Source organism: Spermophilus citellus, assembly GCF_964194105.1.
Source record: "Spermophilus citellus genome assembly, chromosome: 4".
NCBI lineage: Eukaryota > Metazoa > Chordata > Mammalia > Rodentia > Sciuridae > Spermophilus > Spermophilus citellus.
Window position 1 is genome coordinate 44,343,596 of NC_138185.1, and position 15,860 is coordinate 44,359,455.

At 42.7% G+C, this 15,860-nt stretch overlaps 1 protein-coding gene across 2 annotated transcripts in view; it reads left to right on the forward strand.

Moving 5' to 3' along the window:
* The window catches only part of SLC24A3 (solute carrier family 24 member 3), a 531,314-nt gene that overhangs the window by 61,372 nt on the left and 454,082 nt on the right, over positions 1-15,860 (forward strand). For both annotated transcript variants that reach the window (XM_081291807.1, XM_081291806.1), the window contains exon 2: positions 13,082-13,210. In XM_081291807.1, the coding sequence (XP_081147933.1) occupies positions 13,082-13,210 (129 nt within the window). The remainder of the gene's footprint in view (positions 1-13,081; positions 13,211-15,860) is intronic.

Below are 15,860 nucleotides of genomic sequence, written 5' to 3' on the forward strand. Positions count from 1 at the left end.
ATAAAATTGGGCTGGGGATGTGGCTCAGTGGTTGAGTGACCCTGAGCACTCCCTGGTACAAAAAAATAAAATAAGAATAATAGTTTGTTTTTCAGAGAACAAATTATTTTACTAAAGTATAATAATATTAATGTTATTGTTTATGAGTACTACTTTCTTAAGTATCTGATTAAATATATTTAATTTTTTTTCAGTACTAGGGATTGAATTCAGAGCCTCAAGCATGGTAGGCCAGCTCTCTACTACTGAGCCATATCCCCAATTTATGAAACCATTTTTAAATTATTCCATACTTTGGGAAATTCTATTTGAAGTCCTGTTTATTTCAATTTAAGGTTCATTTTTTTAAAATATTGAAGCTTAATAGCTGTCTTATCTGAAGTCGACAATTCATTAAGATACACAGATCCTAATCATAGAAAAGATCATAGGTAGATCTACTAAATCAAGATATTAATTTTTCTATTTAGCTTACCAGTTATGCAGTGACTTCTCATCTTTCTGATTTCTGTTGATAGATCCTGCAACTTTTCAAAAGATGTTGTATTTACATATGGTTAATAAACGTGCTCAAAACTCATTGGCACTTCTCGTTTTGGAGTGTTTCTCATAAGATTTCATAATTCTACTTCCAAGTTTTAAGGAGGAACATAAAAATGTATTTAGAATCTACTGACTTTTATCACTGCAGGAAGGGCAACAGAAATACTTGATATTTGTTTTCAAGATGCTCTTTCTATAGAACAGATTTCTACAGTAAAGCAGCTACTTGTCTTGAAGGACATTATATGGGTGGGGTAGTTGGGCACAAGTGTATATTCTCTGAAAATGTCCACTAGGTGCATACTTACCTGGTGGCTATGTGTATTCTTAGAAAAGGTTAGCATACTAATAATAGTTGTGTAATTTCTTTTTAAGGTCAACATTTTAAAAAATTCTTTGCCAATAAATAATCAGCACACGTCTATCTGTATGGTATAAAAATTCAAGATCATGTTCTCATCTCATTTCAAATTATTGTAAAGATTTTGCTATTTCACATAACATTGATGAATAATTTCCAGTGAATCCATATAAAGCACATTATGCTATAGAGTATTCTAAAAGCTAGGAAGGATATCGAGTGTGATCTTCTTTCAGCTCCCACCATGTGATGGGTAACAGGTGTCCTTCTGTTATATTATTTGGAATATGCCGGCACATGAACTCTATAGGTGCCACTGCATATTTTATTGTTAATATTTTATCCATATTGTTATATATTAATATTTATCATTATTTTAAATATTAAATAAATATGTTTTTCTTATTTTCAGTGAGGCATGTGATATTGATATGAATGTTCTAATATTTTGTTTCCACTCTTAAAAAGGACATGTGGACCATCTCCCTGGAGTATATAGCTCTGAAGACTGGGAAAGGTTTCCAGTTAGCCTTCATGAGATGACTGTACCCAAGATTTAACACACATACACACACCCGTGCCTGCACACACAGTCACACACATTCATGTATGAATCCTTAAATTCCAAACTTGAGAAACTTTAGAGGTTACCTCATTCATGCCTTTCAATTTCAGATGCAATATTTGAAATATAGTGATTCAGTTTCTCCAACAGTCTAAAGCTAGCGACAAATCTGGGGCCAGAATCCCTAGTTGCCAAATGCTCGAGATACTGATTCCCTATTACCATAAGCCCAGCTACCTTCCTATGTAGACTTCAGATGCTTTTCTTGATTAACTTGTGTTGGTTTTTCTTTAAATCTTGATTGAGGGATGCTTCTGTGTCACAGAACAAAATCACTTGTCTACACATGAGCCTTTGGGGTACATTCCAGATCCAAATCTTATAAGGCTCCTTTTTAGTACTAATGATTCTTTCCATTTTCTTCGAATAGTGAGATTGACTTATTGTTAATGTCATGACTTACTGTTAATGGATGATTCTTCATCCCAGGCAAAAAACAAACAACAATAACAACAACAAAAAGGAAGCCCCAAATAAAAAGTTAGTCAGCCCTATCTTCTTCTTTGTCTTATTAGAATGTTGATTATCTCTGTCTAAATGCCCTTGAAGTTTTCTTTGCCTTGCCTTGCCCCTGCAGTGTGCTGACAGAATTGAGATTCCACCTTAGTTCTTTACCTTGCTTCCAAGGTAAAGTACATCCTGCTTATGGGGTAAGGCCAACCCTTAGTGTAACCACTGGTCACATGTAGCTATTTAAATTTATAGTAATTAAAATTAAATTTTAAAGATGTCATTACTAGTTGCATAGTCATATTTAAAATGAATAATAGCCACATGTGGCTGATGGCTGCCATATTGGACAGCACAGGCACCTGACAATCCAATGGAGAGTTCTTTTTGGACAGCACAGATCTAGACTGATCACCATGGTTATTGGAGTTCTGCTTTTTAGAATGTTCTTGGGGAGCATTTCAAGAATTTAGAAGAGGATCGGTAGCCACTTCCTAGGTTATGTGCATGCATGAATATTAATGTTTGAGAAATATCTTAGCCATGTATAGCAGAATACCATAGACTTGGTGGCTTAAACAGATGTTTCTCTATTTAATATCCCAAAGTTCCCGGTCAGGTTAGAATCAGGCCAGATGGTCAAAGAAAAGCCCAGGGAGTGTGAAAAGTAGAATTTTAACTGGAAGCCTCTATCTGAAAGATGATTTCCATTTCAGAGTTAGGAATCCACATTTCCCTTATCAAAATGTGGGTCCATCTGTTACCATCAACCTCCTCTTTCTTCCCCGCTTTCCCTTTTCTTAAAAATATTTTTTAGTGGTAGATGGACACAATACCTTTATTTGTTTATTTATATGTGGTGCTGAGGATTGAACCCAGGGCCTCACACATGCAAGGCAAGCACTCTACCACCGAGCCACAACTCTAGTCCACCCTTTCCCCTTCTTGAACACTGCTTTTGTTATAATACCCGTTTCACAGATATCAACAAAGGATGAGATGAATTAGTTTCTTGTCCTTAAATCATTCAGGATAACAGGAATGGGTAGGGTAAAACTGTACCATGCCCCTGCTACCTGGGAAATTTGTGGTTTATATCTGTTTACCCCTCATGAAGTATAGTGAGCACATGATTTGCTTTTAGTATTTGTTTCTGAGTCCTATATAATAATCTTTAACACCCAGTAGGTACCTGCTTTTGTTGGGGGCTAACTATAGTTCTGCAAAATGACTGCACTAAGAGATGAATGTCTCTAACACCTTCATCCTCTCTTTCCTGTTAGACGGGTCACAAAACTGATGAAAACATCACTTCTTCGCTTTAATTCCTACCATTTCACTTCCAAAGGCATGTATTCCATTGGAGTTGCTCAGTCCCACCCACCTGGAGGTCGTTGAGAGTTCTTGGGGCTACTGCAGAATGCATTGCCCAGAAACTTGCAATTTTCTTCCTGAAATTCAGCCCAGCTGGGGCGCACATTTGCATGTACCAAGTCAGACCCTTTCATGCATGCATGCATGCATGCATTTATTTAAAGATATTATTATGTCTCACTGCCCAGAGTGGTTTTTGGATAAGCAGTGCTGGTGTCCACTGGGAATTTGTAAGAACTACAGAATCACAGAGCCCATCCCAGGTCTTCTGACTCAGAATCTGCATTTAAACAAGGTTATGTGCATATACATGCATTAGTGTTTGATAAATGTCTTAGCCAGGTATAGAAGAATACCATAGACTTGGTGGCTTAAACAAGAAAAATTTATTTCTTACAGTTCTGGAGGATGGAAGTCTGAGATCGGGGGGGACAGCATGATCAGGTTCTGGTGGGGGCCCTTTTGTGGGTTGCATCCTGCTGTCTTATTGTGTCCTCCCTCATGTGGTATAAAAGAGGTTAAAAAACTTCTTGGGATCCCTTTATAAGAGCATTAATCCCATCCCTGGGTTTCAGTGACTACACCCAGCTGTAACCTAATCACCTTCCTATTATCATCATCTAGGGGGTTAGGATTTCAACACATAAATGAGTGGGGATCCAAACATTTACTCCACTGCAAGAAAACCCTATAGACATTGTGTGTGTGTGTGTGTGTGTGTGTGTGTGTGTGTGTGAGAGAGAGAGAGGGGGGGGGAGGGAGGAAGGGGGTCCTCTTCAAGTGAGGCTAGTCAGGAGAGAGATTCATGAGGAGACCTGAGCCTTGGGGCTGGTGCAGATCGTGGGAAGTCATCAAAAGACATCAGAGAGCCTTCAGGAGTAGCTATGAGCAGAGAAAAGGGAGACGGAGAAGCAAGTCAGTTCTCAGGGCTAAGCTTGGACCCCTGAGGTGTCTACAGATCATAAAGAGGAAGGCAGGCTCTGGGAAGGGTACACTCCTGGGGGTCAGCCCTGCAGGTTGTTTGAACAGCCCCATTTGCTTTAGTTAGTAGTTCAATAAAGAAAGATGGGGCTGCTGTGAAACGTGAATGCTCTGAAACCAGGCTGCTGGGACCTGAAGTTTCTCAAGGCTCTCAAGGCAGTTATAAAAGGGTACTATTGAGGCATATAAGGGAGGAAGTGTCTCTGGGTGTCCTAGACCCCATGTGGATGCTAAAGCCCACCTTTAGTGGGGGCTTATGTGGTCTTCCTGAAGGGCTTTTTAAATTCCTGGAGATGTTGAGGGGAACTCTGATTTTGGACTTGAGAGACTGAGAGTTCAAACAGTGGGGACTTGGACGATCCGTCTTTAACTCCAGTGTGCACATGAGTCACTTTATGAAAGTACAGGGTCTGATGCAGGGTTCTGCATTTCTCACAAGCTCCCAGGTGATATGGATATGCTGGTCCTCTGAGTAGCAAGGCTAAGATCCCAGAAAATCCGGATTCTGGTTCAGATTTGCCTCTAAAATCCCTGTGCCTATTACTTAACCCCCAAGTCAAAGGACATGATCCTGAGGGGGTGCTGTTGGCCTATCTGGGATCTTCCCTGGACACTCAATGCCCAGGGAGTGCCCTTCCCTGGGCACTCAATGCTTCCTTCTTCTCTTGGGGGTTTGTTGACTACCCCCCAGTCTTCCCCAGGTGGTGGCCTTAATGAAACATTAGGACATGATGGCTATGATGCATCTGCTAAGTTTCAGGCCAGCTTTTGGGGGGCAGATGGGGCTAGAGACCCAGTGATAAGAAAACAAAGCCAGAGGCTGGGGATGAATGATTGAATAAAGACAGGCAGAAACTGGTGAGCAGGTTCCTGGGGGCTCCTCGAAGACAGCCTGAGAGAAGGGCTTCCCAGTGTAAGCAGTGAGGAGTAGGAGGCTGTATGGACTTCCCTACCATAGTCTCAGTCTCACAAACAACCCTTCTTGGTATTTCCAATATCCATGGAAGAACATGCATTTGGGGGCAGTTTGGACTCTTGGCTCAGGCCTTTGAGTGCTTTGGGTTGTCCCTTGTTCCCAAGGCCATCCTTGCTAGGGGATCAGCCACCTCACCCCTTCCCCTACACAGACTGTCAGGGTCAGTGTAGGCAATAGAGGGAGACAGTGGAGGGATCAGTGTGAGGTGGACAGGAGGACGAGGAGATTTGGGTGGGAAGTAGTGAGGAAGCTGGCCATTGTCTTTGCATTTTCTTGGGTAAGTTTGCATGGAGACTGGTAATGGGGACAGTCACCACAGATGCACAACATCACTGAATATCACCCATTTCACAGGGAAGCCCTGGAGCCCTGGCAGCTTGATTAGGTCCTTGCCTTCCCTTCTTTCTGCTTTCCCTGTGTCCTTGGCCTAGCAACAATGCCAGGTCCTTGCATGCTCTGTATAGTCTTTTTGCTGATCATGTTCGGAATAGCAACTCAGACCCCAGTATGCCCAGGGGTCTCCTGTGGGTCTTGTTAGATGCAGATTCCCACTCAGGCCCCAGGAGGTTCTGAATGCTGCCAGGTGCAGAGGACAGGGCATCAAGTGAAATGCCCTGTTTCAATTGAGCAGGTGACTGGGGTTAGTTACTGCTCCCCCTTCCCCTCTGAGAGAAAGAGAGGTCTCCTTTGAGGGACTGAGATTCCCAACTGGGTTCAATCTCTATATGTTTCCTCTTTGAGTGGAGGTTCTGGGAAGAAGTTTAAATCAAGTATGAAGGCTGCTGTCTGTGAGTGCCATGGTTGAGTTGGAGACACTGGAGGGAGGATTTGACCTAGCCTGCCTATTTCTCAGAGACTCTTTGCCCACCAGACATAGTGTGGAAACAGCTAGAAGGAGAGAAGTTTAAATGGAATCCATGACCTCTCTGCAACTGAGTTCTTCTTCCAGACTCCTTTTCTGGATCTCTCCTGTCTTTTGGGAAGCTTTGAGGAAGTGGAGGGAGTTGAGGGAACCCAGTTGCAGAGTTTATTTAGCTCCTAGCTTCTTCCTCCTGGTGGTTTTGGAGAGCTCAGTTTGGTGAGTTGCAACCTTTCTACAATTTGTATTCCTTTCTAAGGACCACATGCAAATGCAAAGGGAAGATTTTGTTTAAAAAATCCACGTGGAAGCCAGGCATGGTGGCACATGCCTGTAATCCCAGCAGCTCTGAAGGCTGAGACAAGAGGAGTTCAAAGCCAGCTTCAGCAATGGCGAGGTGCTAAGCAACTCAGTGAGACCCTATCTCTAAATAAAAAAATACAAAGTAGGGCTGGGGAAGTGACTCAGTGGCCGAGTGCCCCTGAGTTCAATCCCTGGTACCTCGCCCGTGATCCTCCCTCAAAAATCCATGTGAAGCCAACTGTCAGTCCAGCTTGGGAAGCTGGGGCAGGAGGTTTGCAAGTTTGAAGCTAGCAACACAATGAGACACTGTCTCAAAAAAAAAAAAAATCCACGCAAAAATATCCACATGAATTAAACCAGGACTCCACTGCACTGTCTTCACTCACAGAGGGTGAGAATCACCAGGCAAAGCCTCCTGAGACTCAAGGTGTAGGGAAAGGAAGGGGGTCACTGGGAGAGTGGTGGTGCTCACTAGAGTCTGCAGAAGACAGTCCGCTGGCAGCTGGCTTATGTAAACCTGACCTCCAACTCTGGGGTGAAGACCTGGGGTGCATAGAGTAGACGCAGCTGTGTAAACTGCTGGTGGGGTATTTATAGCCTTGGTTGAAGAGCACTGAGCCAGCCCAGAGAGCCAAAGTCAGTGGCGACTGCCATCACTGGGTTTCTTGTGCCCATTAACTTCTTTCTAGGTGGATGCATTAAGCAGGCATTCCAAGACTCAGTTACTGCATTTGAAAATGGGGGCAGGGGCTGTTGCATGGTTCTCTGGATATCTGAGAATGGTGGCCCTCTCCATTCTAGTTTACAAAAAGCAGCTCAGCATTTCAGTTCACAGGGAGGGGAAAGTTAGTATGTCCTCTCAAAGAGACAGACATAAGGTTATAAAGCCTTGATACTATAAGACTATTCCTCCAGGCTCCCAGAACTCCCAGAGAAGGTGGTAAGTGCATACCTGGACTTTGCAGTCAGATGTAGGTTTGGTCCCCAGCTTGATTATTTAACTCCAACAACAGCATCAAAAAAAAAAAAAAATGGGCAGCACTCTATAAGAGGAGGTGGTGAGATGGTACAGGAAGGATACTTGGCTCATAAAAGATGCTTTTGCTGATTATGCAGCATAGTCCCTCTGTGCTGCTTCCCCAGGTGTCTGAAGGAGTTAATCCCCTCAGCAGAAAGCAGGCAGCCTTACCTCTCTGCTGGGTCTGGGGTCAGCACTCAGTTAGGGCTAGAAGCCCCATGGGATAAAGTTGCTCACAGGAGACTGTATTAGCCTTGGGATGAAGGCTGTGAGCTAGGGCTGTTTGTCAGGGAGGACCCAAGGAGACCCATTCTTGGTGTCAGAAATCCTTGGGCTCTCTAAGTTCCAGTCATGAGAAGGAGGAAGGGGAGAGAGACACAGAGAGATGGAGAAAGCAAGCAGAGTGAGAGAGAGAGAGAGTGTGTGAGAGAGAGAGCAAGCACACAAGAGGGTGAGCACACAGCTCTGTAATGGAAACTTGGCATGCAGCCTCCCCTTTCTTTCCTTCCTCAGTGCATGCAGCTTGAGGCTCAGATTGAGAACTGGGCTTCCTCCCTCCCAGCAGCACCCCACACCATTTCCAGTTTCACTCCTGTCCTCCCTTTTTGGAGCCCACAGTCATACAAACTGCCTCTGTTGGTGACATGTGTCATGGGAGCCTCCCCTCTTCACCCCCGACACTCACCCCTTCCCCCCGACTAATTAGGCCAACATGCAACTTCCAGGGCCTGGCAGATGAGGAGCCAAGAATGCGGTGGACGGGGGCCAAGTGTTTTTGTTGACATTGCTCAAGTGTAGCTTTGCGGAGCAGCCTCTTTGCTGCAGCAGAGAAGTGCAAGGAAGCTGGGGTAGGTGAGCAAGGAGACAGCAGTGAAAGCAGCAGTGTGGGCACCTCTTGGTATCCCCTTTGCCCTCCCCACCCTCCACAGCTTCCCTACTGACCACCCTCTGCTCCTCCTCCCTAAATACAAGAATGCAACCCTCCATGGCATGGCCAGTGGGACCAGCTTCGTCCCCAGGAAATCTACACTGAGCTGAGCATCAGGCATAGAGTGGGGTTTCAGTAAGGTCTTTGTTGTTGTTGTTGTTTTTTGTGATGCTTCCCAGGGGTGATGGTCATGCCTCACTGTTATTCCTAATAGTTTCTGGGAACATAGCTCCAGTGAGACAGTGTTCACTGGACTACACTATCCATCTACCTTACTATTGTCTAGACAGTGCAACCACAATGAATTTCATCCCATCCAGGGGACTCCCAAAAATTTGGAATCTGAAGTCAATTAAGTTGGGTTTAGATCTTTGTTCTGTTGCTTCCTTAATCTTGGACAAGTTATTCAGAGTGCCTCACTTTCCTTATTTGCAAACATGGAGCTAATATTTCCATGTAGGATTTGTGTGAAGATGAAACGTGTTGAAGAATAGAAAGCCCTTGGTATATAACAGACACTCAATAAGTGGAAGACAGGAAAGCTATTAAAGGTGGTTGAAGTGGCCCATGGGTTGACTCTGATCTTAAGCAAATCACATCTGCTTTGCCTTATTTACCCTGAAGGTAAGTTGGCCACAGAATCAATTGCCGTTTTCTCCTTCACTGGGAGTTTTGTGAGGACAAGTGAACTCACTGGGTTATAATGCTGTCAAACTTGGTTCTCACTTGGAAGGAAAATGAATGAAATGCAATGTTTTCATCATATTTTCTCAGACTGTAGTCTCTGCATTATTATATCAGTGGTCAGTGGTCAAGTATATTTTTGTTGAGATAAAAGTTTGTAGGTTTTGGAATCCAGAGGTGCTGCCTTAATAGTCTCTAATTCCTGAAGATATTGAATCATTATGTAAAAAAATCCTCTAATTTTCTGCTACAATAGCTGGCTTTACTTTTACATCTCTTAATTGGTATCAGCTTTTCTCTTAGAATTACAGAACCATGGAAACTTGGCATAAAAAAGAACTTTGGAAGTTATTGGAAGGGATACATTTATTTCTTTGCAGACCTTTGGGGTCTTCCTGAACCTTAGAATTGCAGTTCCATAGAATGCTTTTCTCTGACCCAGATTATGACAACAGTAAATGGCCAGTCAGCCAGCCACAGTATGACTCTCTAGATACCACGTGGGCTGGCAGCTACATGGTGCCCTGTCCATATCCCATGCACTGGCTTCTTCTGTGCATATTGGCAAATTACAGCTTCTAGAACTTGCATCTCATTGTCCAGGATCCTTGCTGGGCACCAGAGCTCACTTTAGATATGCATGTGGTCGGTTGAAAATTATGGAGAATTAATGTCCTCTGGAACAGTCTTTAACTAATGGCAGACCAGGAGTGGGTGCTCCCTCACATCTTGGTGGCTGAGATGCATGTATACCCTGGCTGTGGTCAAGGTCTCCTCACTCATTTTGGCAACTGGCTTAAAACATACCTTCTCTGCCCCACTTCCCTATTTCCTTATAGGTTCTTCCTGGAATCACCTCCCATATAATCTTCCCCTGAGGGGTTGCTTCTGAGGAAACCCAGCCTGAGATGAAGGAAATGCCTTTATCCACATTTTTAGGTCATTTTTTTGATGATATAATATTACATTCACATCGAGGACTGCTTGTTGGAGTTTAAATCCTCTGACCTCATTGTTTTTTCATGAATTCTTGAAAATTTTTTTTCCTCTTCTTATTCTCAAGCATAAGAGTTAACCATTCCATTTAACCAAACAGCACAAATGCTTAGAAAACTTTGAATTATTCCTTTGGTGGTGTTTTGACAATTTTGGATAAGGTGATAGATGTGGCTACAATGTAGGTTTTTGTATTTCAGTCTAAAAGTTATTAGTATTTCACCCCCCCCACCTTTTTTTTTTGGTACTGGGGATTGAACTCAGGGTCAATCAACTGCTGAGCCCCATCCCTAGCTCTTTTTGTATCTTATTTAGAGACAAGGTCTCTCTGAGTTGCTTAGTACCTTGCTTTTGCTGAGGCTGGCTTTGAATGTGTGATCCTCCTGCCTCAGCCTCCCAAACCACTGGCATTATAAGCATCCATCAGTGTGCCTGGCCCCTCTTTTGTTTTGAGAAAAAAAAAATCTGGGGATGTCCTGACCAATACATATAAGTTATAATTAGGCATCTTGATAATTTTACCTCAGGGAGTAGGGCTGTGTTTGACTGAGAAAGACCTCAGTATATGATACTCTATGTGTCCTTTTGGCTTAGGTGAGGTACCCACAAACATTGGCATTTCCAGAAATTTCCACGAGTCTCTCTTTATGCATAGGTACAATGGGAATGATAATTTCAACTTGTACCTACTGAGCACCAACTCTGAGCCAGTACTGATTAGGTGTTGGAGAAACCATGTTCATGTTTCCCCTTTCTTTCCTGAGTGGTACCGTGAGGATCAAATTTAATAATGATGGTGGAATCACATGGGAACTGAACCACTATAGGAATAGAGAAGGGAGCAGGAGAACTTTTAGCTCTTCCTTGACCATTTCAGAATACCATGTCAACGTGGCTGGGTGAACCCTGTGACCTTGTATGAAGGACCTGGGAACCATAAATTAGGCCCTCTCTTGTATTTATATCCATTTTCTGACCATAGCTGTTCTAGACATCCAAGAGTTAGTCATGGGCTCATATAATTTCTTCCTTTAGTGCCAAGTTGTTAGAAAGAGCCATCTTAATTGGTTGCCTCCGTCTCCCAATGACCCCTGATGTCTAGTTCAAATTGCCATTTCTTTGCCTTTGTCTTTTAAAATTTGTCTGTGATAGTTAGGACCACTGACTACTCTCTTTTCTTTTCTTTTTTAATAGGTGCTATTAGCTCTCACTTATTTATTTATTTATCTGAACATTTTTTTTAAAGTTTGTTCTAAATAGTAAACATAACAGTAGAATGCATTTTGATACATCATACATAAATGGAATATAACTTCTCATTCGTCTGGTGGCACATGATGTAGAATCCCACTGTAGAATGGTCGAGTAATCATATATGTACACAGGGTAATATTGTCTGATTCATTCTACTATCCTTCCTACCCTCATACCCCCTACCCTCCCTTCACTCCCCTTTACCTAGTCCAGAGTACCTCTATTTTTCCCTACCCCCAACCTCTATTGTGAATTAGTATTTGCATATCAGAGAAGACATTTGGCCTTTGGTATTTTGGGATTGGCTTATTTCTCTTAGCATGATATTCTCCAGCTCCATCCATTCACTATTCTTTTCTTGAATTCTCTTTCTGCCTCCCTTCCATGATACCATGTTCCCTTGCTCTTTCCCTTCCTGTCCTGAGCCTTTACTTGATTCTTTTACTCTATTTGCCCCCTGGAGGAATGTTAGATTTCCCAAGATTTCTTCTTCCATTCCTTCTCAGTAGTCACCCCGGGATCTCTATCTTCACATGGAACATATAGAGATCCCACCCAGACATATGTCTCATGTTCTTCCCTATTTGCTCATTATTCTCTTGGGGCCTTTTGTACATTAGTTTTCTCACCTGAGGAATATCTACCCACAGGTCATATACTTACCTTTTGATACCCTGAAGATACTTCAAACTCAACATGTCCTAAACAGAATAGACTGTGTTCTTTCCTTGTATATGCCCTTTGATCTCTGTTCTTTCCCCCACCATCCCCATGGTCATCTTAGCCAGAGACCTGAACTCTGTCACATGCTCAGCCTCTAACATGTATTCTGTGCTCTGCTTTTTCCTTAATTTCTTTTTTTTTAAAAAACTTACTTTGTGGTGCTCACTGGACTATTAGGTTTGTAGCCATATTTTATGACCCTGAAATAGACTTCCAAGCTCTTTGGGGCTTCCCTTCCTTTCCTAGTGTGCACTTGGGACTCATGTGTGCTCTTTCCAAGGGCCCATGAGCTTAACAACATGGAGATGGTGAAATGGTAACCTAATTTGGGTAACCCCAAGAGACAGATCCTGAGCTCATGTTCAGTGGCAGATGGTTTATTCAGAAGGTAATTCTGAGTAAAGAAATGCCAGTGGTTGGTAGGCTGAAGCCAGCTTTGCTGACATAATGGAAATGACTGCACTCGTCTCTTCCCAATTCCATTCTCAGGGATGTCATGTAGGTAACTTAAAATTGGCCTTAATGGGAATATTATTGATAGCTTGGAAATAGACCAATGGCTACATTTCTGGAATGCTTTTCCAATTCGAGAATTGATTGTTAAACATTGGGTGCAGGAAATTTCGAGACAGGGGAGAGACAATCACTAACGAAATGAACTTTATTAAGAGAATTATACTGTTGATAATTGGAGCTTATCAATTATCAATTATTGGGGAAAACTTAGGAACCCAGTTTAGAATTCACACCATAAAGTCATCCCATTCAAGCAGTTAGGTATTGATACAACAAATTCTAGGTATCATTGGCCGAGAGTTGCCTCTGTTGGGCCCAATAGAATCCAGTGAAAGCCCTTAGGTGGGTAAAGGCAGGATGGCTTGAGGGGGATCTAGGCAGGGCTGAGAAAATGATGGCTAATAAAGGCACTGCACATCCAGCATTGGTAAAGGCTGAAACAGCTGTTAGTTAATGTGTGGTTGTTGTCTTTTTTTTTTTTTTTCTCTAGAGCTTGACCTCATGGACCTCATAGGGGAAGACAGAAAATGGATGGTAGGAAGGAAGCTAATGCAGGTGAATGATACTCTGACTTCTGAAGATACAGGATTCCGGAGCAGCAAGAACTGCACTGAACCAGGTAACAGCAATGTCTATGCACTCAGTGGTGGCTACCATTTTCTCTGGTTATGGCTGAGGAACGGCTGGATGACATATTTTGCCTTTGATTTCAAATACTGAGACACTTGAAGGACATTTAGGGTAGCTGTCTAAGAAACTCAAAGGTGAGAAACGAAGGGGTTATAAAGGTATGTTTCCAGCTCTGTCTTCTTTTCCTAGTGGAGTTAAGAAGAAGGTAAGTCAAAGTCAGTGCTGTCCTGATTTCATACTGATATCAAATGGAGTCTGACACTAGCAAGCGAGAGGATGTGACAGGAGAAGGATGAGTGAGGACGCTTTGCAGCTCTCTTTGCTTTGATTCCTGGGATCCTTTCTGACTGGTCTTTAATCGGGAGCCTTGGTTTTGTCACAGGAAAGACACATGACGTTGATCTTCTTGGAAGAAGTAAATATGCATTTATGCATCTATCTTTTGTTCTATTTGATATGTATTGTGCCTATTCTTGGAAAGATTCATGGAACATTTTACTTCTAGTATTACTGACCTGAAAAAAGAAAATAAATTCAAAGAGGATCAATGGGAACTAGGGATTATTGGGACTCAGTTTATCAGTCCTCAGGAAACTGAAAAGTACACCTCTGGGTGGATGAAGTTGCTAAAAGTTTAGAACAGGGGTCAGAAAACTTGTTCTGGAAAGAACCAGGCAGTAAAATAGTGTCTGTAATACAGTCTCTAAAAAAGTTGTGGTTTTTTTTTTTTTTAACATTGCTTTAAAAAAAATTTAAATCATTCTTAGCTCACAGGCTGTACAAAAACCAGCTGTGGGAAGGATTAGGTCTGTAGCCATATTTATGACCCTAACATAGACTTCCAAGCTCTCTGGGGCTTCCCTTCCTTTCCTAGTGTGCACTTGGGACTCATGTGTGCTCTTTCCAAGGGCCCATGAGCTTAACAACATGTTGATCCCACATCCAAAAACCTGTCTGATTTTAGCGTCATCATGAATGGATATAACAGTCATCAATGCATCCACAAAAAACTACCTACGTTTGAGTATAGAAAGTGTTTCAGGAAGTTGTGTAGTTATTCTGTTTGGGGAAGGTAGGTAGAAGTACCCTTTACTACCATACTGAGAATCTTAACAATCAGCTCTCAAGCAAAGTTGCAAAGAATAAAAAACAGATCCTTCTTGTACCCAGCCCCCAAATCCTACATAATCTATATTCCTCAAGTTGGAGAATTCAAAGGTTACTGTGGTTATTAAATGCTCACAAGGAACATTTTTGAAGGTTAGTGAAGCGTATTAGCTAGAAATGAAGATGTCCATGATGGGCTCGAGTGCCCCAGCTGAGAGCATAGAGCCATATAGATTCTAAGAAACATAGCCCCTTACCAAGGGCTGTCCTACAGGCCATGACAGGAACAGTGTAGTTTCTGGGCCAGGGAGTCTGTTAGCTGATCTGATCCTGTAGTCAAACATTTTTTTCAACATCTATGTTAGTCAGCTTTACATTGTTGTGACCCAAATTCCCAACAAGACCAATTTGGAAGAGAAAAAAGGTTATGATGGAGTGATGGTTTCAGAGGTTCAGCCCACAGTCAACTGATGCCATCACTTTGGGCCTAAGGTGAGGCAGAACATCATGGCAGAAGTGTGTGGGAGAAAGATCGCTCAGCTTATGGTAGCTGGGAGGCAGGGAGACAAGGGGAGGATCAGGAAACAAAATATAAACCCCAAAGGATGCCCCTAGTCACTTAACTTCCTCCCAGTGTGCCCCAGCATGTAATTAGTCCATTCAAATTATTAAATCTTCAAATGGAGTAATACACTGATTAGGTCACAGTTCTCATGAGCTAATCATTTTACTTCTGACCATCAACACAGAAGATTTTTGGAGGATAGCTCATATCCAAACCATGACAACATCTTTCTCAACTAAGAGCCGATGCTGAGTGAAATGTTGAAAGACAGGAAACACAGTATTAGAGAATCCAGTTGTCACCTTTGGTATGGAAAGAATAGAGAAGACAAGATAGAGTGACAAGCCTCCTGTGTTGGATTTAGACATGTGCAGAGCCAGTGGGGATGGAGGGCTTCTGTTCCCTATTGTTGGGGTTGTGTTTTGGGAGGTAGGTGGGTAGGCTGTCTCTGAGTGCCTTGCTAACTGTACTAAGAAATGGCTTTCTCAGAGTGGCAGGTGTAGAAACCTCAAGTGCATTGAAAGCCATTCCAAGAGAGGGAAGGACCAGCTTTGTGGGTAGCAAGGAATGTGTCCTGGTTGATATAAAGAGCACAGACTCAACCCCTTCTGGAGATGGAAGGGAGGGCACAGGGAAGGAGAGGAAATGAATGGCTTTAGGAGGGGAATGGGAGGCAATAAAAGACAGCTGTCACATTATGTATAGCAGGTCCAAAAATGATACGGAACCAGAATAGACATTTTTTATTTCCTTATCTGTAGACTAAAGGGACTGGGCTTCATTTTGGGGGCCCTTGATTGTGAACTTAATTCTATAGGGAAGAAGAGCATGCCGGAAACAGGGAGAGTCCTGTTCAAACCCTAACTTGTCAGAGCATGTAATCCATCACAAAGCCTGTTTGAACAGTGGGGACCAGTCGTTTTTCTGAATGCTATTGGAATGAAATGTCTCTAACTGTGCCAACCAA